Raw genomic sequence first — 26,302 nt, forward strand, 5'->3', positions numbered from 1 at the left:
CGTAAATAAAGTCACAAGTCAGAGACCGACACTCTTTTCTGAGACTGCACATCTCAGGGATGGGTTAAGAATGGATGGATGGACCAATGCCCTCTTTGCTGTTGGCTCCATCGTAGATATTCCAGACCATTCAGGTGGTGAAGGTGTAACCTGTACTCCTGTGCTTTAGCTGCTGTATGTTCCCATGACCACAGGTCGGGCTCTGCAAGCACAGAGTGTTTTCCTTTCCTTTTTTTAAGCTTGGAATGAAAGAAAAGAGTCTTAATGATGATTTTTAACGTATGTGACATGCCCTTCACTGCTAAGAATCTGTGTGTCTTTCTAACCTGGGCAAGCATCATCTTCTGCTCTTCTTTCTGGCTGTGCCTCGTGAACAAACTGGGATTTTATGTAGCTCAGCAAGTGGGCTTTTTTAGGATCAGTGGAATCAGACATACTCACGTCTTTGTCGCTTTAGTGCCTGAAGTGCTGAAATTGTACATTATTCACAAACTCCAAGTGAGAGCGAGGAAGAGTGTGTCTTGGCACCAGAGAGGACAGTACAGCTCTCAGAAGACCCAACAAGTCATCACCTGGGCGTTACTTCAAATGTATCCTAAGTGGTGGGATTTGCTTCCTTCTGTAAATAAACCTGTCCATCTGATTTTAACCAGGAAAGAAGGATTTTATGACACGGATACCTACAGGTGTTCTTTTCACACTGCATTTGTGAAGGGTGATAAGCTGTCCTTTCTTGGAATGCTTTCTCCACGACTTCTTGCATTTTTATTTCGAGTTTCATATCACATAGAAATACCGGTGCTAAAATTGAGACTGCGTTTTTTGAGATGGGTGGAATGATATGCCATAGACCCTAGAAACAAGAAAAATGTGTTGAGTCGGACCCCTCTCCCTTTGGGGAGTTTATCCAAGAGAGTCTTACGTGTGCTCTAGGTTGGGGGTGGCAGAAGGTAGGGGAGACACATTGACCTGGTTTGTCTTCTGATTAGGAGCCGGGTTGTAATTTTGTTTTAAAGGGACTGGAGCTGTCCGGTGCCTTGTGTCTGAGTCTTGGAGGCCGTGGTGTCTGCTTACTGAGAAATGGGCTGTTCCTTTGTTTTGGTCTCTGGGGAGATTTGTGGATGGTCGACAGGTCAGGGCAGTCGGACCTGACTTCGGCCTTGCTGGTCCCAGGATTTCTTTCCTGTAGAGCTAAGAGCAAACCGGGACCAGCACCGGCGAGAGGGCAGGGCTGGCTGGGGTACTGGCGTGGCAGTGCTTTCCCGGCAGCTCAAGTCCCAGTTAACAGGAGAGGCGGGCAGAGCGTGCTTTGTGCTTCATTGTGCGTGTGTCTGAAGCAGAAACGAGTCTTGAGAGCTTAAACAGAAAACATCTCAAACAGTCCATGAAATGGTAAACAAACCTGCTGTTGAAAGAAAGAATGAGAAGTTGACAATTGCATTATTGTGATCCTGAGTGGGTTCATCGGCTAGGGTCGGGGAATAAGGAAAAAGGAGATAAAAAGAATCGGGTGAAATGAATTCAGTTGTGTTATGTCTTTCTTCCTTTGTCTTCGGTTTACACCTGGTAATGAACCCATGGAGGCTCGGAGATATTGTTCGAGTTTCCTTTTGTTTTATTTGTGTGTGTGTGCGTGTGTGTGTGTGTGGCAGGTTTGTTTATAATTTCCAAAGGGCTTTTTTCCTCAATCCTGAGGAATATGAATTGAGGAGGGGAGGAGGAAACAAGAAGGGGAGGAATTTTAGTATTTTGAAGACAAGAGGTGACCCCACAAGAAGGGACCTGCTCTGAGGCCGATGGGATGGATGGTACCAGTTTCATCAAATATGGGTTTTACAGAGCCCCCGCGTGTCCCGCCTGGGGAAAACACACTTTGGAAAATTAGGTGTCCATCAAATCAGGAGGAGGCTGGTACAGTTTCTGTCCCGTTTCCCCCCCTGCTTTTTGAAAGGCTTAAGAAAACAGTCCTTTGTTTTCTTTTCAAGGAAAGTTACACTGAAATTCATCTGTGTGGGATTCACAGACGCCATTTGTGTCATTCATGGGCAGCCGTAGGTTATATAGGACAATGGTGGTGATAACGTTGGTGAATTCCTGACCTCAACATTCAGAGCGGCGTGTTGGGAAAAGGTTCAAGACCTTTTTTTCTTTTCACTTTCTCTCTCCTTTTTAAAAAACTTAAAAAAAAATTATTGTTTAAGGAAGAAACTGAGATTTTCCCACCTCCCGTCTACATTAGATTTCCCCACCACATGACATTGGAGCGTCACAGGCTTAAGATTTGTGCCTGTCACTTCCAGCATTTTCCTCCGAATTGCAAACTTTCAAATACCTTTCAGGGAAACTTGTTTGGAATTTCATTTTAATGGGATTTATGAATAAATCTCCATCTTAATGCTGACTAAGCTTTAAACATCCATTCCTGGAGAACACTATTGGATTTTTATATTTTAAAATTTAAATCACTTGACAGTGAAGGCATAAAACATTTTTATATTTGTGAGTGCCATGTGCTTGAGCATTTCTGTTAAAGAATTCCCCCCCCCCAACCCCCGGTTGGCTTGAATAATTCTGGGCTGCAAAGGAGGAGATATCGCATCTTCTACTTTCCTTTCTCATGTGGGTGCCCGTGTACATTGTGCGGGTTTATTTATCTCACCTACAAGGATGGGTATTCTGTGGCAGCCTGTTGCCACGCTGCAATTTCCTTTAAAAAAACAGTTTACTTTCTTCCTTCACTTTGAAACCTTTAACCTCAGAATTTTATTTTTAAATGCTGTGAACCCTCAAAGTCAGATTAAAAGAAGTGACGCTTCCTCCCTACCTGCCTTTCCCCAGAGATGCGTTGTAGAATGTAAATGAAGACGAAAGCTGGGATCATAGTCAACCCCTTTAAAAAAAATAGTCAAAACTAATGTTGGGGGTTTTCAAGTGTCAAACCTCCACTGTGTTCTTTGTGTCTGGTGTCATCTTACCCCGTCTGTCCACAGACTCATCCTACTCCGAGCCTCCAGATGTTCAGCAGCAGTTGAACCACTATCAATCCGCTGCTCTGGCGAGAAACAACAGCCGTGTGAGCCCCGTGCCTCTTTCTGGAGCTGCGGGGGTCACTGAGCAGAAGACGGAAGCCGTTCTTCACTGCGAATTCTGTGAATTCTCCTCTGGCTACATCCAGAGCATCAGGCGCCACTACAGGGACAAGCACGGTGGGAAGAAGCTCTTCAAGTGCAAAGACTGCTCCTTTTACACAGGCTTTAAGTAAGTGGCATGAAGAACAGCCCTGAAAAACAAGGTGGCTGCACCCGCCTCACCGCTCACCGTACTCTTCCCCTTCACTCTCCTATCTGGAGCTCATGGGAGGCCCTGCCTGTGGGATGAAGAAGGGGTTGTTGGGTCCAGTCTTCACAAGAGGAGGCTAGTTCCGGAAGACTGTTTTGGGTGTTTGGGGAAGAGATGAAGAGCTATATCAGAACAAATGAGTTTAAAAATCAGAGCAAATGGGCGCCCAAGGAGTGTGAGATCATGGCAGAGGATTTCCCTGAGCCAGTATGTGAAACAATGAGTGTTTGCCCTTTGGAAAACCACCCCCTCACTCTCACCTTTTATTTTATTTGTCTTTGGGGGAAAAAAAAATATCTTCTCGGAAGCAAAGTCAAAGTCAAGAGAGAACGTCAGCAGTAGTGACGCCCCTGCTACCCTTGTAGAGAATTCTTATTTCTTTTTTTTTTTTTTTTTAATATTCCATTGGCTGGATAGACCACACGTTTCTTTTTTTCTATTTTTACATCTTATTTATTTATGTTATGGCTGTGTTGGATCTTCGTCTCTGCGCGAGGGCCCTCTCTAGTTGTGGCAAGCGGGGGCCACTCTTCATTGCGGTGTGCGGGCCTCCCACTATCGTGGCCTCTCTTGTTGCGGAGCACAGGCTCCAGACACGCAGGCTCAGTAATTGTGGCTCACGGGCCCATTTGCTCTGCAGCATGTGGGATCTTCCCAGACCAGGGCTCGAACCCGTGTCCCCTGAACTGGCAGGCAGATCCTCAACCACTGCGCCACCAGGGAAGCCCGAGGATTCTTATTTCTTAAGATCATATTCTTGAAAGACACCCAGAGAACCAAGACTCCACACTGGGAAGACTAAACTTGAACAATCACAGAGAGATTGTTCCCATCTAGAAAAAAAGATAATCCAGAGTCACCTTTGCTCCTGTGTATGACAAAGATTGGAATGCTTCCTATCATTTAATCTAAACTCCTGTGATTGCATCTCATCCTGGGAGATACTGTTTAGGTTCATGGTTACGAGTGTAGAATATGGAGCCTGACTACCTGGGTTTGAACTCCAGCTTTGCCACTTAACTGGCTGTGTGACTTTGGACAAGTTACTAAGCCTCTCTGTGTCTCTGGTTCCTTATCTGTAAAAAAAAAAAAAAAAGACAATAATAGTACCTACCTCGTAGGGCACTTGTGAGGAGTAAAAGAACCGTAAATGAAGCCGTAAAGTACTTAGCATAGTGCTTGGTACAAAGGAAACACTAATAAGTGTTATTGTATCATAGATAGAAAGCTTTTATAATAATATTAAATGCTATAGTTCAGATATAAAGCTATTATCTGCTCCTGCTGCGTCAGGGCCTGGGCTTTAGGTCACTCCAGTATTTCAATACACACTCCACACAGAGAGGCTGGTGAGTAGGCTTCATGCCCCCCAAAAAACATGAACTGATAGAAAAACAAGTCTCTTTTCCACCAACATTTTAGTTGCTGGGATTTAATGGAAAATGTGTTACATCTCTGACTATTAATGTGGTTCAGTTGTTTTTTAGATAAATATGTATGTGACCTTAGAAGTGAGAGAAGGCGAAAAGGACCCAGATAACAAGGGCCCACTGACAGGTGTACATGTTTCCCCGGAGAGAGGCACTCGGGTTAATAAGAAGGGGACCTTGCCCATTAAACTCTTGGTTTCATCCATTTTTATGAGACATTTAAGGCTTTGTAAATTTTGAAGTTTTGAAAAGGATGGAGTGGGGAGGCAGTGGTACCCTCCGCCTTCGAGCTGGTACAACAGCTCTGAGTTTCCTTTACGTGGTCATCAACCGTCCTGACTTCCTAACAAACCTGCCCTCCCCTGTTCCCCGGGAAGAGTCACCGAGGCAGCTGATAAATCTTCCCGGCTTCAAAACAGTCCCTCTCCTTCTGAGCTCGATGAGAAATATATTCTCGTAGGGATTTTGTTTTATAGTTTTAACAGGCAACTTCTAATTTTCAAGAATAAAATTAGGAGTCTATTTCTTTCTTTTCAAACTCAGCCCTGCCTGAGCCCAGCCAGGTAGCAAAATTTCCAAAAAGAAGTCACCACTGCATGACAGTGCTTAGTTATTGCACGAGTGACCAGGGAACTTGTGGTCAGCAGACATGATGAACCACTGTAGTTTTGGCCCCCGGGTGGAGTGTCTCTGTAGTAGGGTTGCTGGCAGGGGGTGTGAGTGAGATGCTCCTCGGTTACACTCATCGCCTCTCTCCCCCCCTCCCTCCCAGATCTGCTTTTACTATGCACGTGGAAGCCGGGCATTCGGCGGTCCCCGAGGAGGGCCCCAAAGATCTTCGCTGCCCTCTCTGCCTCTATCACACCAAATACAAACGCAACATGATTGACCACATCGTGCTGCACCGAGGTAACCTTCCAAGCTCAGTTTTCTTGTGCGGGGCGGGGGAAGGTGGCTCGGGTGGCGTTAGAGGGAAGCCGTCTCAAGGTGGAAGCGGCACCTTTGCCTGGTCCCCTGCTCCTCACCATACCTCCCCTCAAGAAATCACAGCGATCACCCTAGTGACAGCCAACAGGGTAAAAACATCTTCCAGCTGGGAGGATTTCCTTCACCTGGAGGGAGGCGAAGGCGATGGATTCCGCAGTGAACAGTTCTGCGGGGCTTCCCCCTGAGAGGGATTTTTTTTTTTTTTTTTTTTTTTTTTTTTTTTCATATCCTGAATCCTCCGCTCTCACAGCCTTGCTAAGGAAGGAGTGAATGAGAAGCAGAGTGGGTGGGTGAGGGCAAGGAGCTCTGTGGCTGTAAGCAGTTCTTTGGACGAAGACCAAAATGATGATTTCCAAAGCAGAACACGCAATCTCCCTTGAACTGGATGGAGAGAGAAAATTCTTAAAACTGAAAGTGGCCTGATATATGTTAGAAAACCCATAGGCTTTGGGTTTCAATTCTAGCTTTAAAGCCTCCTGTGTTTAACCTCCCTCTCCTCCGTAAAAAGAGGTGACGAGTATGCCTCTGAGGTGGCATATTGAGTGTCCAGTGTGTTCCATGTGGGTGCATCCTGGGTGTCCATAAACGTCGGTCCCTCTGATAAGGTGGGGTACGTCTTTTAGGTCCTCTTTGTTTTTTCTTTGAGTGGAGTTTACTGCTGGCCAATCAAAACAGTTAAACAACAGGCCCCGTCTGCGCTGGAAGGAAAAATATGTTTATGTAAAACCTACTTTATCCGGAAGAGATTCAAGCCAGAGGCGGATGGAAAAAGATGGCTCAAGTACCCGTTGCCAGTCTCTCTTGCTATTTCCACCTACTGACCTTTCCATCTCTCCTTCCTTCCTCCCTGCCTCCCTCCCTCCCTCCCTTCTTTTCTTCCTCTTCCTGCCTCTCTTCCTTCCTTTACCTCTAACCTGGGAAAGCTTTTAGTTATTTGCCGAAAATACCGGAAAAAGACTCAAAAGCAACAAGTGTCTTCTGCTGCCCTGCTGAGATGTTACTCTGAAATGCTGGGCATCGCGGGGGGAGGGGGCATTTTCAAAGTTTCCAGCATTTCCCCAGAGCCGCTGCCTTTGGCCGGCACGTTTTGTGACGTGTCACCCACGTCTGCTGCAAACTCCGTGGAAGACTCAGCCTTTAGCACCCTCAGGTCCCCCTCCTCCCCGGGCAGGCTCATGAGACGTGACATGCCGGCTGGCGAGGACGTCCACCTGCAAGCTGGGGAAAGCCACGCAGGAACGTTTAGGCAGGAGTTCCTGGCCTGAGTGTTCCCTCCTGGTGGTCCCTCCTGGTGTGCCACCTCAGTCACCTGGCTTCCGGTCCCCCGGCCCATGTGTGTGTCGCTGGCTCTGTGCCCGCACTGCTTGGGGCGAGGCCAGGAGTCATGCTGCTGTAGAGCAGACAGCATCGGTGAGACCCCACTTTGGCGGTGGATTCTCTCTCTTTTCCATGTTGCTGCCTGGTGGGATCAGAGCCTTGATGCCTAATGCGCTTGATGACTTTCCTTCCCTGAGCTGAGAATTCAAGAAACGGAGGCAGAGAGAGAGAAATGCTTAATGCCTGGAGCATGCCACACCTGACCTGGTGCTTCTCACACACGCTTACTTCATCGTCCAGCCACACTGGGAGGGACAGTACTATGACCCGTAGTCCTGTTTTATGTATGTGAGGCTTGAAGCTGGAAAAAACTTTTTCTTTGATTTAGTGTAGTTATTTACGATCGTTTCACAGAGGATTTAAGGTATCTTAAAAATAGTCGTGCAGAACTGTAGGATGAAAAACAAATGAGAAGACTGGGGCAAATGCAGAATAAGGAGAAAGCAGTTGAAAGTTCACGTGAAGTATGAAAAAGCTCACCTAGAGTTTGGGTACTCGGTGTCTGCCACGAGGTGCTGTGCATTTGTTAGCAGTGGGCTGCAGTCTTGGCCCTGGGACTGCGGCCCACGGTAGGAGAGACAAAAACGGAATCAACTGGATTTAGAGTGTTTGTTAGACTTTTGAAATTTTGTTCAGGAATCTGAGATGCTGGCACCTGAAAGGAGTTTCTCCACCGGGTTCTCCTGAGGGGATCGTGGGGGATTGTATAGTGCATGCTGTCCCCACCCTGAATCCAGTGGTGAGTCCCCTGGGCCCACGAGGGCTGAAGCAGTTTAACCAGAGTCACCCAACCGGTGAGCAGGGAAGCTGCGTGTCAACGCAGTCCTCTGACCCCATGACCCATCCATCATATTGCCTGTCACTGGTTACTTACAGGCTCTTGTCTTTATTTATAGAGATGATTTATTTTAAAAGAGGCATCAGAGTATATAGATATTGTCCTCATTGGGGTCAGAAAGCACACCATCTGAAATGAACATGAGCATCTGAGGATTGGTGGTAATAATGACAACATCCATGGCAACAGCAATGGTTACTATTACTGAGAGCTTATTAGGTACCAGGTGCTGTGCCAAGTGCTTTCCAATGAGTCATTTTATGGAATTTTCACAAAACCCTAAGTGGTAGGTATTACTGTTATCCCTGACAACAACAGAAAAAACAGGTTCAGAAAGACTGAGCATCTTACCTAAGGTCAAATGACTAATAAGCAACCCAGCTGGGATCTGAGCCCAGGCTCGTCTGACCCCCCAGCCCCTGCCTTTACCCACCAGGCGTCACTGTCTCATCCTCGGGGAGGTGACTGGTGTCACTCTGTTGAGCATTCTAGTGGCTGTGGTATTTGGGTCTGAGGATGGCGTGGTCTGGAGGCTGGAGGTCAGAGACGAGGACCACTGAGCAGCAGGGGGCAGGGTGCTTCGGGACAGCGTATCTGCCGTCTGCATCCTGGCCTGGCTTTGGTGGCCATCTCAACTCAAAATGGCAGCTCAGTGGGAAGCTGGTCTTGACAAGTCAGGAGACAGGGTTGGGTGCCTGCCTGGCAATTTCGAGTTGGGGCTGATCTCAAAGTGACCAGATGTGGCTCTTTCTCCACCTGTGCTTTCCCTACTCTGTGGGTGACTAAACATCTTTGGTCTCTAGGGCCTGCAGTACGAGATCTTTCTGAGACCTTAGTTAATTAAAATACGTGGAATGAGAGGCAAGAAAAACAACTTTTGAACTGGCCCTGAGACTGAGCTGCTGTTCGCAAGACTAGAGTCTCCTTAGCTTTTTGTCCAGACAAATTGCTATATTTACATAGGGAGGAAGGGAAAGAGAATCCGTTTCACTCCTGGGAAATCTGAATGAGAAATAACCATGGAATTGCGTTGGCTGTGGCAAAAGGGAGCATACTGTGTGTCCATGCATTCAGCAAACATTCATTATTTGCTTGTTCCATGCCACGCCGTGTTGCGTTCTTTGGATTAAGATGGGGTACCCGAGACCCAGTCTGCCCTCTTCAAGGAGATGAGGCATGTGCATAAGTACATATAAGATGGTGAGTGATCACTATCTAGGAGATTCTCAGTGGCAGATATATTTCTGTTTGGGGTAGAAAAAGGTGGTAGAGGGGGTAGCTTTCAAACTGATCCACGATAACATTTCAACAGGCAGAGAAGACTTAAGGTGGGTGTATTCTTATCTGGGGGACTTAACAAAAGTGTATTGTCTTTCCGTTTTGGAGCCTGGAAGTCTGAAATCCAGGTGTTCATAGGGCTGGGCCCCTCCTGAAGTCACTAGGAGAGAATCCTTCCTTGGCTCTTCCCAGCTTCTGCTGGCTCCCGACTTTCCTGGGCATCCCTTGCCTTGTGGCTGCATCACTCCAGTCTCTGCCTCATCTGCACATGGCCTTCTTCTGTGTGTGTGTGTGTGTGTGTGTGTCGGTGTGCCCTTTCCTCTTCTTATAAGAGCACTGGATTTAGGACCCACTCTAATCCAATATGATCTCATCTGGACCTTGTCTTGACTAACATGCAAAGACCTCATGTCCCAATAAGGTCACATTCTGAGGGGCCAGGTGGACATAAATTTCTGGGAGCACCATTTGACTCACTACAGAGTGGAAGGAGAATTTTAACAAACCAGTCAGGTGAGTGGAAGCAAGACGTGTTTACAGAGTGGTATTAGACTGTTCTGAAGAGAATAGGAGACAAGCCTAGGAAAGTATATTCCGGCCAAATTAAGGAGGGCTTGGGTACCAGCATAGGGGTAGAACGTTACTCCGTAGGTAGATGGGAAGCCGGGGTACTGATGAGATACCTGTGAATTCTAATTTAGCAAAGATTGAAGCCAAGGATTATAGACCCATCTCTTGGAGGAACTGTGAACTTAGGTCAGATCAACATTTGGCGAGGTTGACCATGATTGGACCAATTTAACTGGAGAAAAATTAAGCCCCGAGACTTCTGTTTCAAGGAGAAAGTTGGGGATGGGAAGTTCGGTGGGTTTTCATTCATGCCACAAACACTTATGAACACCCATCGTGTGCTAGTATTGCTTTAAGCTCTAGGAATACAGCCAGGAAGAGTCAGGCCAGGTTTGGGCACTGAAGGAGCTTGAGCTTTAGTGGCAAGAGAGACAGTGAACAAAGGAGTAAACAGTTTCAGGAGTATGTTTCCACTGACCTCTTTTTTTTAAAAATAAATTTATTTATTTTTGGCTGCATTGGGTCTTCGTTGCTGTGCACGGGCTTCTCTAGTTGCAGTGAGCCGGGGCTACTCTTCATTGTGGTGCATGGGCTTCTCATTGCGGTGGCTTCTCTTGTTGCGGAGCATGGTCTCTAGATGCGCGGGCTTCAGTAGTCGTGGCTCTCGGGCTCTAGAGCGCAGGCTCAGTAGTTGTGGCGTACGGGCTTAGCTGCTCCGCGGCATATGGGATCTTCCCAGAGCAGGGCTCGAACCTGTGTCCCCTGCACCGGCAGGTGGATTCTTAACCACTGCACCACCAGGGAAGTCCCTCCACTGAGCTCTCGTCACCATTGGAAGCACAGTGCCTCATGCATCGCTTTGCCTAGACGTCCCTTGTATACCTACAGCAAACCTGGGTATAAAAAGCTGGGCACAGATTGAATTATAGGCATGAAACAGTTCTGCCAAATATTTACATTATAATTATGGAGCTGTGTAATCACCAAGACTGGTCTCCAGTTGGCATATTAACCTCTCTGTTTCCCAGCCTGTAACCTCAATACGTACACAAATGCTGAGTACAACTGAACCCTGCAGGTGGGTATCTTTTTGGAACTGAACTAATCTCCCCTAATTTATCTGATCAGTATCATTTTTCTTGAGAAAAAAAAAAATCTACGGTGAGATTGATAGTCTTTCATTTTATTCAGTGAGGTTACATGTTCCCTTCATCCCCATCACTTACTTTGGCCTGTTAGAATTAGGGGTGCAGTTCCCAGCTCTGTCTGGCTTGAGGGTGGTAGCCTGGCTAAAGTCAAAACTTCTTACAGGAGCTGTTGTGCTTATGTTTATGTGTGTCTATTTATGCTTGTATTTGGGGACGGTGGCTTTCTAGTACTCAGCCTTTGTCAGTTGTTTGGCTGAGAGAGAGTAACAGGTGGGTCTTTGGTTTGGCCCAGAGAGGGTCTCGGCCCTCTACCATGGTAATCTGCATTCAGAGTTTGTTGGAGTGAATGACTTCCAAATCTCCCCCAGCTTCATGTAGGCCTGGCACGTTGTGGGGAGGAAACCCATGTGTGTTGTGGTCTGCCTTTCAGGAAGAATTTTTACTTGGTGATTCTGGGCTCCACAGTGATGTGGTTTTTCACTGTTTTGAGCAGAAGTGACCCCCCTCACCCCCCTTGGTAGTTGAGATTTTGCAGATTTTTCCACCCGGCACACACTTCTGGGCTCTTGGTGAACCTTAGCACCCACGTGCTGCAGTGTGGCGTTGCTCCGGGCTGGAGCCTCTTGGCTTTTCTGTCCAGCTGCAGTGCTAAGCCATCTTTTGAGTATGAGGAGATGAGAGACACGATCTATCGTGTAGTCAAACTAGTGAAGTCATAATATTTTTGCAACCAGAGCTGGAAGCTCAGTCACAATGAGAGTGATTCAGGCCTTGATTTCTTACCCAAGGTAATTTCGAGAGGTGTGAAGTCAAAAAAAGACCCACAGTTGTCGCTGCCCCTGTAGAAAAAGCCCCAAACGCTGAGCTTCTGTAGCCAAGATAGGGCTCAGGCCCTACCTGGACACATTCCAGTCTCCCACTTTATGACCTTCACTGGCCTCCACCATGAATAACCTTATTGAGAAAACGCTATCGGTCCTTCACCTGCCTTTTAGAGTCTGTCTTGTTTTATATCTTGGTCATGTTAGCCATGTTTGTAGAAAGGAAAAAAAAGATAACTTTTTTCTAAAATTAACGTCCATATAACTAAGAGACTTGGGACATACTGTAGTTAATGTCTTAGTTTGGAAATGGGAAGTCTTACCTTTCAGAATAAGTCAGCAGGGAAATGACCTTCTCTGAAATCCAGAAGATATTTGAAAGAAATTCAGATAGAGATGGTTGCCTTAGACACCGATAGCTTTTGTGATTTTGAACTATTAGGAATAAAAGGCTTAGCAGTGCATGGCGTACAGACTGGATGTGCCCTGAGAGTTCTTTTCAGGAGGAACAGAGGAGGGTGCAGGTGAAGGTCAGCGGACCCAGGCTCCCAGGTCACAACTTTGTGCTGACCTAGAGGAGCGACTTTGAGGAAGTAGCTTAACTGGTCCGTTCTTAGCTTTCACTGAAGATAATCAAACTGACTTCGCAGGGCGTTGTGAGAATACAAAGTAGCTGAGAGGGTCGAACACCTAACCATGCTTGAAACATAGTGAGCCCTTAATAAATGGGAGCAGCCGTTCCCATTCATTGTTATTATTTCACCTCCAAGGTATTATTCTGGGTGCTCCTGACTTTGTGCAAAATGCATTTAGACACACAGAGTGAAATAGGAAACTGCAAAGAAGACTAACCAAAGTGGTAGAGGAGTTGAAAAGGAGACCTATTTAAAAAAAAACAAGCTTGAAAGAACTGATTATTTTTGGTGGAGAAGGGAAGACTGGAGGGCGACTGAATGACTGTCTTCAAGGTGTTGAGGTGTCGTTATGTGGAAAATTATAGCCAGCTGTTCTCCACCTCCACGGAGGTCGACAGAACCGTGACAGACGGGACAGGCCAGAGCCAAAGAAGGAAAGGGGAAGCAGTAGAAATGACAAAATATAAATCAGGAACAAACACAGAGAGCATGGGGCGGGGGGAGGGCGCAAGTCTCAAGGAAGGTGCCAGAAAAGTTGGTGTCAACACTTCCCATGAACTCCTGAGCTGTAGGGTGTGGAACCCGGTCCCCTCGCTTCAGCCTGCCCCCCATCTCTTGCCGTGGGCGCCAGCTTGCTCGTAGCTCATGGCCACGCCTGTCTAACCCAGGGCAGCTGGACTGAATAGTTGGCACTTGACTTGGAGCGGCGTCTCAGTCGGGGTCCATCTTGCTTCCTCAGGGTGCAGCTGTCTGGAGGCATTTTCTGTCGTCGTGACTGGGGAGGAGGAGGCGCCGCTGGCATTGGTGGGCAGGGGCCTGGGATGAGGATGAGACACGTGCTACACTGCACAGGAGAGCCTCCCACAGCAAAGAATTATCTGGCATCAGAACATCAGTAGTGCTACTATTGAGAAACTCTGGATTAGAGGAATAGAACATCATAGCCTGGGCTTTCTTAAGGCTCATTAGTTTACGCCAGAGCATTTTTTCCCTCCATTTACACCAAACCATGGAACTGAATGGTTTAGAAGACTGTTACAGCATTTGCTATTCTAAGAAAATGTGTGGATTCCATTATAATCATATGTTTCTTAGCTGTCTGCTCTACTTTGGTTTAAAAATATTTATATTTCTAAATAAGCGACTGACTCTTTGTACAGGGAAAGTAACATATGCATTAGAGCTCCAGGGAGTGTGGTGCAGACACCACCTAACACGCTTCCTCTGCCCAGATTCTTGCTGGCCAATTAATCGCTGCATTCAAGGGCTCCCAAGGCAGGGACTGCCCTGCACTGAGAATGTGCTGGTTGAGAGGAAGACAGGGCTTCAGGTGGGAGAATTCCCCAGGGGCCGAACAGAGGCCAGCAGCAAAGGGAGGGCTCCCAGGGTGAGCGGCTTCAGCGCACACATCCTGATGCTCTGGAAATGTTGCCACTCGGCGACTCTGAGGATACAGCACGCTTTCCGGGCTTACTAATACATTGCTGTTTCTAGATAATATATGTTGTGTGTGTCCATCTGTAAACTTTCAGAGTCTTCTGAAATTCAGACACAGCATGAAAGCACACGCTATATTTGATCCTTGCATAAATAGCACAGATTTTAATTTTATCCCAGTTATGGATATCTGGCGCGTGTGCCGAAACTCTGGGCAGACTGGTGTGAAATTTAACTTGAGCAGCTAAACACAAGGGTGAGAGAGCACAAAATAAACAAGCACACACACTTCCAGCCCTACAGCATTTGGTATGTGAATGGGAAAAGCACCCAAATCCTCTCTCTCTTTTATTTTCTCCCTTGTGACAGTCAGATTACAGATTGTCTGTAAAGGCACAAATCCTCCACATCTCCACATCTCCCACGCCACCCCTTTCTCCCCCGGAAGGCTGCCTGCAACCATTTCATCTGCCTAAGTTCTTCCAAGGTGGAGTTGGAGTTTCAGTGAATGAAAGTGTCCAGGATGCTTTGTTTTCAGATTTGAACTTAGATTAGAGATTCCCTTGGTTTCAAGAAAAGGAAAACAGTCTCCTTGAGAACATTTTGGAAGGGGAAACAGGAATGGAATTGGAAACGATGGGAAATAACAACAGACTTGCGGTTTGGTAGATGGGCATGGGGATCTCGGTTTAGGCAATTACAGAGTTTGTGACCCATGGAGAGTTACTTAAAAGCTCAGTTCCTTGCTTTACTAATTTGTAAAAATGGGAATAACTCTGGCCTAATAGAATAGCTAGGGAGGTACGCAGTGGTGGCACACAGGTGCTCCGAGAATGTCATTTTCCTTCCCCCTTAAAGACATCTGTAAGTCCAGCCTAAATGCCACTTGCTGAGGAAGTAGGATGCGTTGATGGTTGCTGCTGATAATCGTTCATGTTGGTACAAATTCCGTTCTTCTCTCTTCCTTTAATCACCTCTGTTCAGGAATCAGCCAACACCTTTCAGCCTGCCCACCCCTATTTATAGGTCATTCTGGGTATTAAGTACACAGAGAGCTTTCGGCCTTAGAAACAACTGCGTGTCCCAGCGGACTGTGTTGATTTGGGGGTTGGAGGAGGGACGGTGGGCATGTGTGTGCAGTTCACGGACCCGGAGCCGTGAGAAGTAGCAACAGTGGATGGGTGAGTCTCTCCTTGTACTCCCGAGAGAGGACGTCTGCCTTCCATCAGTAAAAATTCCCATCTTTATATTCAATTTGTTTCCACAGAAGAGCGTGTTGTCCCCATTGAAGTATGCCGATCCAAACTGTCAAAATACTTGCAGGGAGTAGTTTTCCGCTGTGATAAGTGTACCTTCACCTGCTCCAGTGACGAGAGCCTCCAGCAACACATAGAAAAGCACAATGAACTGAAACCTTACAAATGCCAGCTCTGCTACTATGAGACCAAGCACACGGAGGAACTGGACAGCCACCTTCGGGACGAGCATAAGGTACGGGCCTGGCCTCCCTCCTCCCCCCCTCCCCCCCCAGCACACCTGGGGGAGGGGCCGGGCCAAATTTAGCCACACCCACTGTGTGCAAGACAGAGACAACGCGCCAAAGTAATGTTTAAAATGAGGTTCAGTTTATTCTTTTTTTTAAAATTTATTTATTTATTTATTTTGGCTGTGTTGGGTCTTCGTTTCTGTGTGAGGGCTTTCTCTAGTTGCGGCAAGCGGGGGTCACTCTTCATCGCGGTGCGCGGGCCTCTCACCATCGCGGCCTCTCTTGTTGCGGAGCACAGGCTCCAGACGCGTAGGCTCAGTAGTTGTGGTGCACGGGCCCGGTTGCTCCGCGGCATGTGGGATCTTCCCAGACCAGGGCTCGAACCCATGTCCCCTGCATTGGCAGGCAGATTCTCAACCACTGCGCCACCAGGGAAGCCCTATTCTTTTATAAAAGAACTGTAAGGTCGTTTTAGAAAAGTGGAACACGTAGATGGGGGAGAGAGAACCACCTGTAATGCTACCCCCGCATCCAACTGCTTAACATTTTTGGTCTCTTCTATGCCCACTTTCCTTTGTTTTATTTAATTATGATTCTACCTTACATGAAAGAGTATATCTTCCCTTTCTTGTTCTTAACTTACCCTAACTGGAGTATTTATTTTAAATGTATTATCACAAGAGTTGATGAACTTTTTCCGTAAAGGGCTAGATCGTAAATAGTTTAGGCTTTGCAGGCCAGATGGTCTCAGTGGCAGCTACTCAACTCTGCCCTTGTAGCAAGAAAGCAGCCCTAGACAAGACAAAAATGAATGGGCATGGCTGTGTTCCAATAAAACTTTATTTACAAAATTAGGCGACAGGCTGTGGACCCTTAGTTGCCGGCCCCTATTCTATCTGATGGCTCTGCTGGTGTGTCCCTCAGTCATGTAGGTTGTTTCTGATATATTGCTGACTACAAAAATTTTCCAAGGCTTTGCTATTCATGTCTGAACATTGTAAGGACTGTACAATATGTGTTTTATTTGTGGAGGGAACAGATTAGTACAGGACATAAAATAAGGGGTTTATGAAAAAGAATTCTCTTCCAGAAGTCTGCTGATCAGAGGGTAAAATCATCCCAGATGGTTTCCTGACTTCTCTGAGGACTTGTGTGGCACATCAGGAGTTGAGACAGTTGTTTCTGGTTTTGTATATTGTCCAGAGTGTGGGGGAGTGTGTGTTGGGGGGGGTAGGGATGATTAGTATTTGTTTCATGAAAACAGCCTATTGAAATGTTTTCTAATTAACCAACAAATCCAAAACATCTAGTGAGTGTTTACCTAAGGCACAATGAGAAGCACTTTTGATACTGTTTCCTTTTTTCCTTGCTCTGTATACTGTCAGTGGAAATAACAGCTTCTCTTTTCTGGACTTACAAACCCAAGTTATAAAGATTCCTGTCTGAGTCATCTGCACCCAAGGGTTAGAATTTTTCTGTGAGGTGTTGAGAGAGAAGGCTGAGCTTTATCACCCATCCACAATTTAATGGTTTGATGCTAACTTTTCTGCTTTGGAATGCATTCATTTCCTAATGTGTCTCCCCAAAAATGAAAGCAGAGAAGAAAAGCCTGAATTACCTCGCTTAAAAATTTCAATACCCTTTCTTATCCAAACTTCCTGGGCATTTCTGCCCCAAAACTGAAAGGAAAATCACTCATCTATCTCAAGCTAAGCTTTCTACATTTATGCACATGTGTCTTATTTATGTAACCACCTTTTTATTATAGTGTTGAAGCCATCAGACTGGTTTTTTGGGACAGAGCAAACCAGGAAGGTAGATTCTTCCCCAATGGTTGCACAGTAGCTGTGAGTCACTGGAGAACTCCAGAGAAGGCTAGAAACCATACCAGATGTGAAAGCAGGCGGAAACATGGGGCTTTGGAATATGCGTCAAGCAAATGGGTTACTCAGGAAACTAGGAGCCCAGTTTAGAACTTTTGGAGCCAAACAGACCTAGGTTTGAATTTTGTCTCCACCATTTACTGTACAGCAGGTTACTTCAATTTCTCTGTCTGTTTCCTGATTTCTAAATGGGAATCAGTATACTCTTCTCAGAAGTTTTGTAAGATTAAATGAAGTCCTGGTATTTCCCACACTTTGAGAGGCACGTCTCAGTCTATTTGTGAATTGAACTGTGCTCAAATATAACAACAACCTATCAGAAAGGCAGTTATGTCCCTAAAGACCTAAAATGGACTATAAAATCACTAACTCTACTTTGCATTTTAGACATGGTCTTTGATATGTTATATTTTCATTATGCCATGTTCGATTCTTTAATCTTACTCCCTCTCATGGTTGACCAGCTTATTAAGTCCAACAAGCACCTAATTGAGGCTAAAGAATTGCCACTCTCAGCATGCCTAATGATTTTCATCTTTGTCTCAATCGTTGTGAAGTTTGAGGCTCGTGCTTATTAACTGTTCCTTCTTTTCTAAGTGATGAATACAAAATGCAATTTGAATTTTTGAAATAATTATCCAAACACTATTTTATAAACATAGACAGCAGTGCTGCTGAAAGTGAATTTTTGACTGATAGGCAGTGACATTATGCACTAATTAAAAGTGGTCATTCATTGGGGTGAAGGATATACAAAAGCCTGATTTCAGCATTCATGAAAAGGGTATAGGAGTATCGGTAAACAATGTACTAAAGACAAGTTTGCTAATGATTGAAATACAGAAGTCAAGAACAATGAGGCAAGAACAAGAAATTAAAGCCATAAGAATTGGAAAGGAAGGAAGGAATAAAACTGTTTTTGTTCACAGACAGTGTGATCTCTGTAGGTAGAAAATCCTAAATAATCTATTTTAAAAGGTACTAGAATATTAGTGAGTTTAGCAGAATTGAAGGATATAAGATCAATATACAAACGCCAATTATATTTCTATATACTAGTAATGGACAATCTGAAAAAATGAAATTTTAAGAAGATCAGTTTCATTTATAATATCAAAAAGAATAAAAATGCTTAAGAATAAACAAGAACTGTGAAAGCTATATGCTGAAAACTACAAAATGTTGTTGAGAGAAATAAAAGAACTAAGTTAATGCAATATATACCATACTCATGGATTAGCAGACTCAATATTGGTAATGCTTCCCAAACTGATCTACAGATTCAGTGTAATCAATGTATCAAAATCTCAGTAGGCTTTTTTCTTTGGTAGAAATTGACAGACTGATGCTAAAATGTATATGGAAATGCAAGGGACCTAGAATAGCCTGAACAGTATGAAAAAAGAACAAAATTGGATGACTCACCCTTCCTGATTTCAAAACTTTTACTATAAAGCTACAGTAATCCAGAAAGTGTGGTATTGGTATAAGGACAGATGTGTGGATCAGTGGTGCAGAAGAAAAAGTCCAGAAATAAACCCTAATATATATGGCCGGTTGATGTTCATCAGAGGTGCCAAGGGAATAAGGAAAAGATAGCTTTTCAACAAATAGTGCTGTTACCATTGGATTTCTATATGGAAAATAGTGGTTGTTGACTCTTACATCACTCAAATGTCTCTTGGGAAAAAATTCTTAGGTATGATACAATAGCTGTGAACATTAAAAGAAAAAATTCAATAAAGTAGATGTCATCAAAATTAAATTGTTGCTCTTCAGAAGACACCATTATGAAAATGAAAAGGCAAGCAACCGATTGGAAGCAAATATTTGCAAAATAACTATCTAACAAAGGAGTTTAACCAAAATATATAAAGAACTTTTACAACTCAGTAATAAGACGATTAACAATTTAATTAAAAATGAGAAAAAGATCTGAATAGACACTTTACCCATGAGGATATACAAAAGGCAAATGATCACGTGAAAAGATGCTTAATAGGACTCATCATTAAGGAAATGCAAATTAAGACATCATTAAGGAAATGCAAATTAAATGCAAATTAGGTAGTAAGCCATCACTACCTCTCCACTAGAGTGGCTGAAATTAAGAAGACCAATAGCATCAAAGTGTTAGCAAGGTTGTGGAGAAACTGGAAATCTCACACAGGGCTGAATGCAGTGTATAATGGCACATCTACTTTTGAGCATTTTGGCAATTTGTTTAAAAGTTAAACATACACTTTACCATTTGATCCAGCAAGTCTACTCCCACATAAAGTCATTGCATAAACAAAATGTGCTATATCCATACAATGGAATACTACTTATCAATAAAAAAATTAGCTACTGATACATGTAACAATATGGCTAAATATCAGAATCATCATGTTAAATGGACAGAAGCCAGACACAAAAGACTACATATTGTATGGTTTCTAGAAAAGGCAGAACTGAGGAGACAAAGCAGGTCAGAAGTTGCTTCAGGCTGTAGGTTTGGAGCAGGGATTGCTTGCAGAGGGTATGAGGGTATTTCTTAGAGTAATAGAAGAAGATTGTGGAAGGTTGTACAAATGTACACATTTACTAAAACTCATTGAAATGTTCATTTAAAAATGTTCATTTAAAATGGATTAATTTTATGGTAAGTAAATTACACCTTAATACCTAAAAGATGCAAGTTCCCCAGGACCTGACACATGGTAGGTCCTCAGTAAATGTTAATTTTCTGCAGTCTTTTCTTATAAAGTTGATCCTGAGAACAGATAGATCCATAAAGATGCAGAGATCCAGAGGAACGTGTAAACTGCCAAAAATAAAATGTGCAGTAGACTTAGCAGTTGGTTCTAAACTAAGGTTTACTGTTTTCTAGCAGAACAATGTGTTGTGTGCATTGCTCATTACATTCTTCCACGAATAGCTTTAGGTGATTTTGTGTGGTGGAGAGAATCTATACAAGAAATTAAAAAGACACTGTAGGATGTATTTTCAGTCAAAGGATTTCATCATTAAACAGAACTGGATATTCAAAACTGGACTCCTGAATTCTGCCTGCAAAGCTTGTAAACCTCAGGAATGTCTCTGAAGATGTCAGACTGTATCATTCATGGACTAGACAGAATACTGGTTCAGCAGGAAGCATCCTTGAAGTCAAATAAACCATTCCGCTGAAGAACCAAATTCTCAAGTGCCCTGGATTTACACTGCTGTGTTTATCCTCAGAAGCCAAGGTGAAGTAGAAAGGGGTGACAATCAGCACATTCATTTTTTTCTCTTTGTTTTAGCACCTTCATTTTTTTAGGTGACACAGAATCTTGTCTTCCTAGATCTTTATCTTTGTACCAGTGAACAAGGAATCACTTGTAAATCTCTTGGAATCTAAAGTAAACAGTACAGGCTATCTGAACTTTTAGTTTTTCATCCTTCAACTCCCTGTCTTTTTTCTATCTCACTAGGTCTTCTAGAGGCGGACTATTCTATTCTTTCAGTCCCTCCCTCCTTATGTTCCTCCCTCTTTCTCTCTCTCTCTCTTTCACACACACACACACACACACACACACACACACACACACACACACAGAGAATGAAATCATATGTCAGTAGTGCCATTTATTAGCAATGCTGGTGCAAGATGAAGAGGTAACATTTCTAGGAACCTTGAAGTCATGAAAAAAACCAAACCTCGCACTTCTCACATTTGGAAAAACACACATATATTTTTCTTTGAAGAAAGTTTAAGTATATGCAATACCTTGTTAGCGTTCTTTATGGTTCTGAAGTCTCTTTGCTAGTTTAAGGAACATAAAAATATATTATCTCTAACTTGCTTTGCTCGTAAAATTGTCATGTTCGCTGTATGAAATTTAGAAGGATAGTCTATTCAGGCAATACACATTCACTAATTGAATTTACTTTGAAATGTTTTTAGTTTTTTATACAGATGGAGCCTCAGGCAGCTGAACTCTAAGGAACTCGCATCTCCTACTTTCTGTCAGTTTAGGGGAAGCAGCAGAACATTCACCTCAGGAGGAATTGCCAACATTTGACTTATTCCAATAAAATTGTTCTGCTTTCTGGACTAGTGAAATCCGCAGGGGCAAAAAAGTCACATAGAATATTTGTTTCCAGCAAAGGGAATGAGAAGAAATAAAACAAAGAACCTTCCCCAACTCCAAATCATAAAATACACCTTTGGCCATGGTTTTTTTGGACTGCGTTTAATTTCTGAACCAAGTACTGGCATCTCTAGCTTTATCAACTCTGTAGATTCCTGCAAGCTGAAGGTTTTTCCAGAAGATTATGTCATTTCATCCTTGCTCTCCCTCATGTTAGTTGCTTCTTGATTTGTCAACCGTGGACCTGCTTCTTTCATGTATTTTGGAAGATAAATCAGAGGTAGATGAGCAAGAGGTGTGGTCATATTCAGAGGGGGTGTGCCTGGCAGAACCTTAGAAGATATTTCTCAAGTAGACATTTGAAGATGTTCTTTGCCTATAACCTTTGAAACTATCCACTAAAGTCTCCAGCCAAAATGAATGGCCCCAGCTCCCAGGCTTCCATAGAACTTTCCATCTTCCTCTATTAAGGCATGTGTTTCATGCTGCCTCAACTTGCACTTAACTCTTTTTTTTTTTTTTTTTTTTTTTTTTTGTGGTGCACGGGCTTAGTTGCTCCGCGGCATGTGGGATCCTCCCGGACCAGGGCTCGAACCCATGTCCCCTGCATTGACCGGCAGATTCCCAACCACTGCGCCACCAGGGAAGCCCTGCACTTAACTCTTAACAAGGCTCTGTCTTGCCACTGGATGCAACAGTCTTAAAATGGAAACCACATTATTTACCTCTCTTTTCTTCCCAAATCTAACCATAGTGCCCTGCATACAATAAAGTCGCCAGTAGCTGGTTGCTAAATAAATAAATAAATGAAATCACTTTTCAAATGAGAAATTGTAAGTATCCTATTTGTTCAAATAAGCAAAACATGACAGCATCATCGGCATCTTTGTGTCTGGATTTCGAGTTCAGGAGATTGGCAGCAGCTCAGTTGGCCGACAGCAAAGTTGTTTGACTTTAATGATGCCTTTCACTTGGCTATCTTGAGTACTTGTGACTGGGGCTGTGCTGAGATTCTCAAAATGATTGATTCTGTCTGGACTTTTGCTAAGTCAGGTCTGGCAGAAGCATGTTTTCTGTTCTAACTCAATGATGGCAAAAGAAAGTAGATAGTCTCCTTGACTTCTGTGCTCCATACCCTTCTGATACTTTACCATCCTTTATTCTTACCGTTCTTAGAAAGGTTTTTATTTTGAAGAAAATATTCTCAAAAGATTCTGCTGCTTTATCCCACCAAATTTTGAATCGAATATTATTGTCACAGTACTTTTTTCTTCCTTCTTCTTGTGTTCAGCCAGTATCCCATGGATAATGTTTCCATATTTTGTAAGCAAATTTACATTTCGACAGATGATCTGCATTCTAATGAGGAAAGCTGGAGCTATGTCATCTGAAGATGTGAGTTCTAATCCTGGCTTTATCACTTACTTGCTTTGTGTCCTGTTTTCCTCATCTACAAATATGGAAGATAATACATATCTTACAGAATGATCATAAGGGTTAAGTGATACATGGGAAAACTACTGGATTAATTTTTAGCCTATAGTAGATTATTTGGTAAGCATTGAAACAAAATCTTTTAGAAAATGTCCAATTTTATTCTCATTAGCAAGCAAATTTGTATCATGGCATGCAATATTATGAAGTTCTTTATACTCTATGATCACCTATGGGATTTTATGTTACTGGTAGATTCAAATAACATGTATTGTGTGTCAACTAGATGACTGGCCTTATACTCTGCACTGAGCCTGTAAAACTAAATAAACAGTTGCTACCCTGGAAGAGTTTATAAGCAAGCAGATGAGATAAGCTTAAACAGAGAATCACAATCAGCGTGTTAAGTGCTGGATAAAGATATCTATAAAATAGGAGGGCAGCATAATGCAAGGCAAGTATGGTGTCATGGCTCACCTTCCATAGGACTGTAATACACTGAGCTGAATATCTTTTCTAGAAGCTTTTATAAGAGCTCTGATAGAAATGTTCTTAGCAGAGAAGTTAGGACTTTCACCTGCGTCTTTGACCACCTTCCTGTAAGAATTCGTAGAGACAGTGCTTTGCTGACCCTTTCTCCCACTGATTCCTTTCCCTCATTCTCATTCTGACTTTCAGAGACAGGCAAAGGGGATGTGCTGGGCAAACCACCTGATAATCATAAGTCAGGGGTGGGCAGACTCTGGCCCATGGACTAAATCTGGCCCACTGCCTGTTTTTATATGGCCCGCCAGCTAAGAATGGTTTTGTCAATTTTAAATGGTTGAAAAAAATCAAAAGAGTAATATTTCATGACATGTGAAATTATACAGCATTCACATCTCAGTGTCCCTGAATATAGTTTTATTGGAGCACAGCCATGCTCACCCATTTCCGTATTATCTGTGGCTGCTTTCAAGCTACACGATAATTGAGTAGTTGTGACAGACCATATGGTCCAGGAAGCCTAAAAAACTCGCTTAACTGGCCCTTCACAGAACAAGTTTGCCTGCCTGGGCCATAAGTCCTTTAAAATCTTTGCAATACTACACATTGTCAGTTTGTGACTGAGATGGGCACTTCTGATGTAAGAGACAGTTTTTCCATGTTCTCTGCTGTCACTTTTTCCAGAAGTAAAAAGTTCACTTGGCCTTTCTTTTTAACATGAACACACACTATTAGGTGATGTGAACATCCTGGTTGGATGTCTCTTTTTGAAGGTACAAGTGTTAAGTCAGTAGGAGGGGGACTCTGGAAACATTACGTGGATTTTTCTTCATCACCATCTCCCCCACTTAATGTTTGCTAAGCAATCTGAAGACGTGGGTGTCCAACTTCATTCTTTCCTTAACAAGCAAGGTTATATCAGTCTTTCCTATAAGACTGGGTTTGCCCCCCAGGGCAGCATGAAAATGCATGTGCAACTTGGTTATATTTGTAAATCACATAACACTCCTCCCCTTAGAATAAGACTCGAGTATGGAAATTCTTTCGTATGCTGGGGACAGATAGAAACCATTTTGCTGAATGGGTAAAAAGCAGCAACCAAAAAGACAGGTGTAGTGGTGAAGCCTGAACATTAAGCATGAGCATTGAACGGTTTACAGCATCTCCGCTTCAGTGTTAAGGGGTAAAGCTTTTGCTGGTCTTTGGCAGTTCATCTCACCTCCTTACTGGACAGCTTTTCACACAACTCTGAGTTAGCGGCCTTTATGGGGGACTTTCAGTTCCTGGGCATTCACAAATAAGTTTCACGAGATATAAGGATCTGCACATAGTTTTACAGTCTGAGTGATTGTGTGTTTGAACAGCCTACCCTTTAAAAACATGGATGGCTTCTTTTGCCTTCAGAAGGCTCTAAGGAGCCAGGTTCTAGAACTCAAACTCAGCCTTGCTGTCTTTCTCTCTCTGTTGTGGGCTTTTGGGAAACAAGGTGATAAATTGCTTCTCATCTCTAAAGAAGAAAGTGAATGTCCCTCCATATGTCCTCTGTCCCATTAAGAATTTGGTCAGATACCCACCAATTTCTAGATCCAGAATGTAATCACTACAAGTATGATCATTTTAGAAGCAAACTTAGAAATATATTGGAACTTTAATATAAAATCTGTATACCATTTGACTTTGACCCTGTAATTTCACGTCTGAGTATTTAGCCTATAAAATTAAAATTAAATATAAAAGAAAGGTTTATATACAATAAGGCTTATTACTGCATTTTTTTCTTTTTTTTCTATTTTTAATTTAAAAATTAAAAAAATTTTTTTTATTTTAAATTGGAGTATAGTTGAATTACAATGTTGTGTTAGTTTCAGGTGTATAGCAAAGTGATTCAGTTATATATGTACGTATATCCATTCTTTTTCAGATTCTTTTCCCATATAGGTTATTATAGAGTTCCGTGTGCTATACAGTACATCGTTGTTGATTATCTGTTTTATATACCGTAGTGTGTATATGTTAATCCCAAACTCCTAATTTATCCCTCCCCCCACCTTTTCCCTTTGGTAACCATAAATGTGTTTTCAAAGTCTGTGAGTCTATTTCTGTTTTGTAAATAAGTTCATTTGTATCATTTTTTAGATTCCACATGTAAGTGATGTCATATGACATTTGTCTTTCTGTTTGACTTACTTAGTACGATAATCTCTAGGCCCATCCATGTTGCTGCAATTGGCATTATTTCATTCTTTTTTATGGCTGAGTAATATTCCATTGTGTGTGTGTGTTTGTGTGTGTGTGTGTGTGTGTGTGTGTGTGTGTGTACACACACATACCACATCTTTTAATTGATTAATTTATCTATTTATTTAGGCTCCGCTGGGTCTTAGTTGCGGTACACAGGATCTTCGTTGCACCATGTGGGATCTTTAGTTGAGGCATGCAGGCTTCTTAGTTGCGGTATGTGGACTCTTAGTTGCGGCATGCATGCGGTATCTAGTTCCCTGACCAAGGATCAAACCTGGGCCCCCTGCATTGGGAGCACTGAGTTTTACCCACTGGCCCACCAGGGAAGTCCCTATACCACATCTTCTTTATCCATTCATCTGTCGTTGGACATTTAGATTGTTTCCATGTCTTGGCTAGTGTAAATAGTGCTGCAATGAATATTAGGGTGAATGTATCTTTTTGAATTATAGTTTTCTCTGGGTATATGCCCAGGAGTGGGATTGCTGAATCATACGATAGTTCTATTTTTAGTTTTTAAAGGACCCGCCATACTGTTCTCCATAGTGGTTGTACCAGTTTACATTCCCACCAACAGTGTAGGAGGGTTCCCTTTTCTCCACACCCTCTCCAGCATTTATTGTTGGTAGATTATTTGATGATGGCCATTCTGACTGGTGTGAGGTAATTCCTCACTGTGGCTTTGATTTGCATTTCTCTAATAATTAGTGATGTTGAGTATCTTTTCATGTGTTTTTTGGCCATCTATATGTCTTCTTTGGAGAAATGTCTATTTAGATCTTCTGCCCATTTTTTGA

The 26,302-nt window shown here is 43.3% G+C and overlaps 1 protein-coding gene and 1 long non-coding RNA gene across 12 annotated transcripts in view; both read left to right on the forward strand.

Moving 5' to 3' along the window:
- The window catches only part of ZNF462 (zinc finger protein 462), a 148,958-nt gene that overhangs the window by 108,772 nt on the left and 13,884 nt on the right, over positions 1 to 26,302 (forward strand). For 10 of the 11 annotated variants that reach the window (XR_014247866.1, XR_014247867.1, XM_082403717.1 and 7 more), the window contains exons 8-10: positions 2,991 to 3,258; positions 5,542 to 5,678; positions 15,128 to 15,351. Coding sequence is in view for 8 of the 11 variants with exons in the window: in XM_082403717.1 (XP_082259843.1) it covers positions 2,991 to 3,258; positions 5,542 to 5,678; positions 15,128 to 15,351 (629 nt within the window). In the remaining 3 variants the exon portion in view is untranslated. Of the gene's footprint in view, positions 1 to 2,990; positions 3,259 to 5,541; positions 5,679 to 15,127; positions 15,352 to 26,302 lie in introns of those variants that run through there. The other variant, XM_082403713.1, reaches the window with a different exon arrangement.
- LOC309634339 lies at positions 3,272 to 4,503 on the forward strand. Its single transcript, XR_014247999.1, has 2 exons — positions 3,272 to 3,700; positions 4,065 to 4,503. It is a non-coding gene; the product is annotated as an uncharacterized lncRNA (long non-coding RNA).

The sequence above is a fragment of the Balaenoptera borealis genome (genome assembly GCF_965194805.1).
Source record: "Balaenoptera borealis genome assembly, chromosome: 8".
NCBI lineage: Eukaryota > Metazoa > Chordata > Mammalia > Artiodactyla > Balaenopteridae > Balaenoptera > Balaenoptera borealis.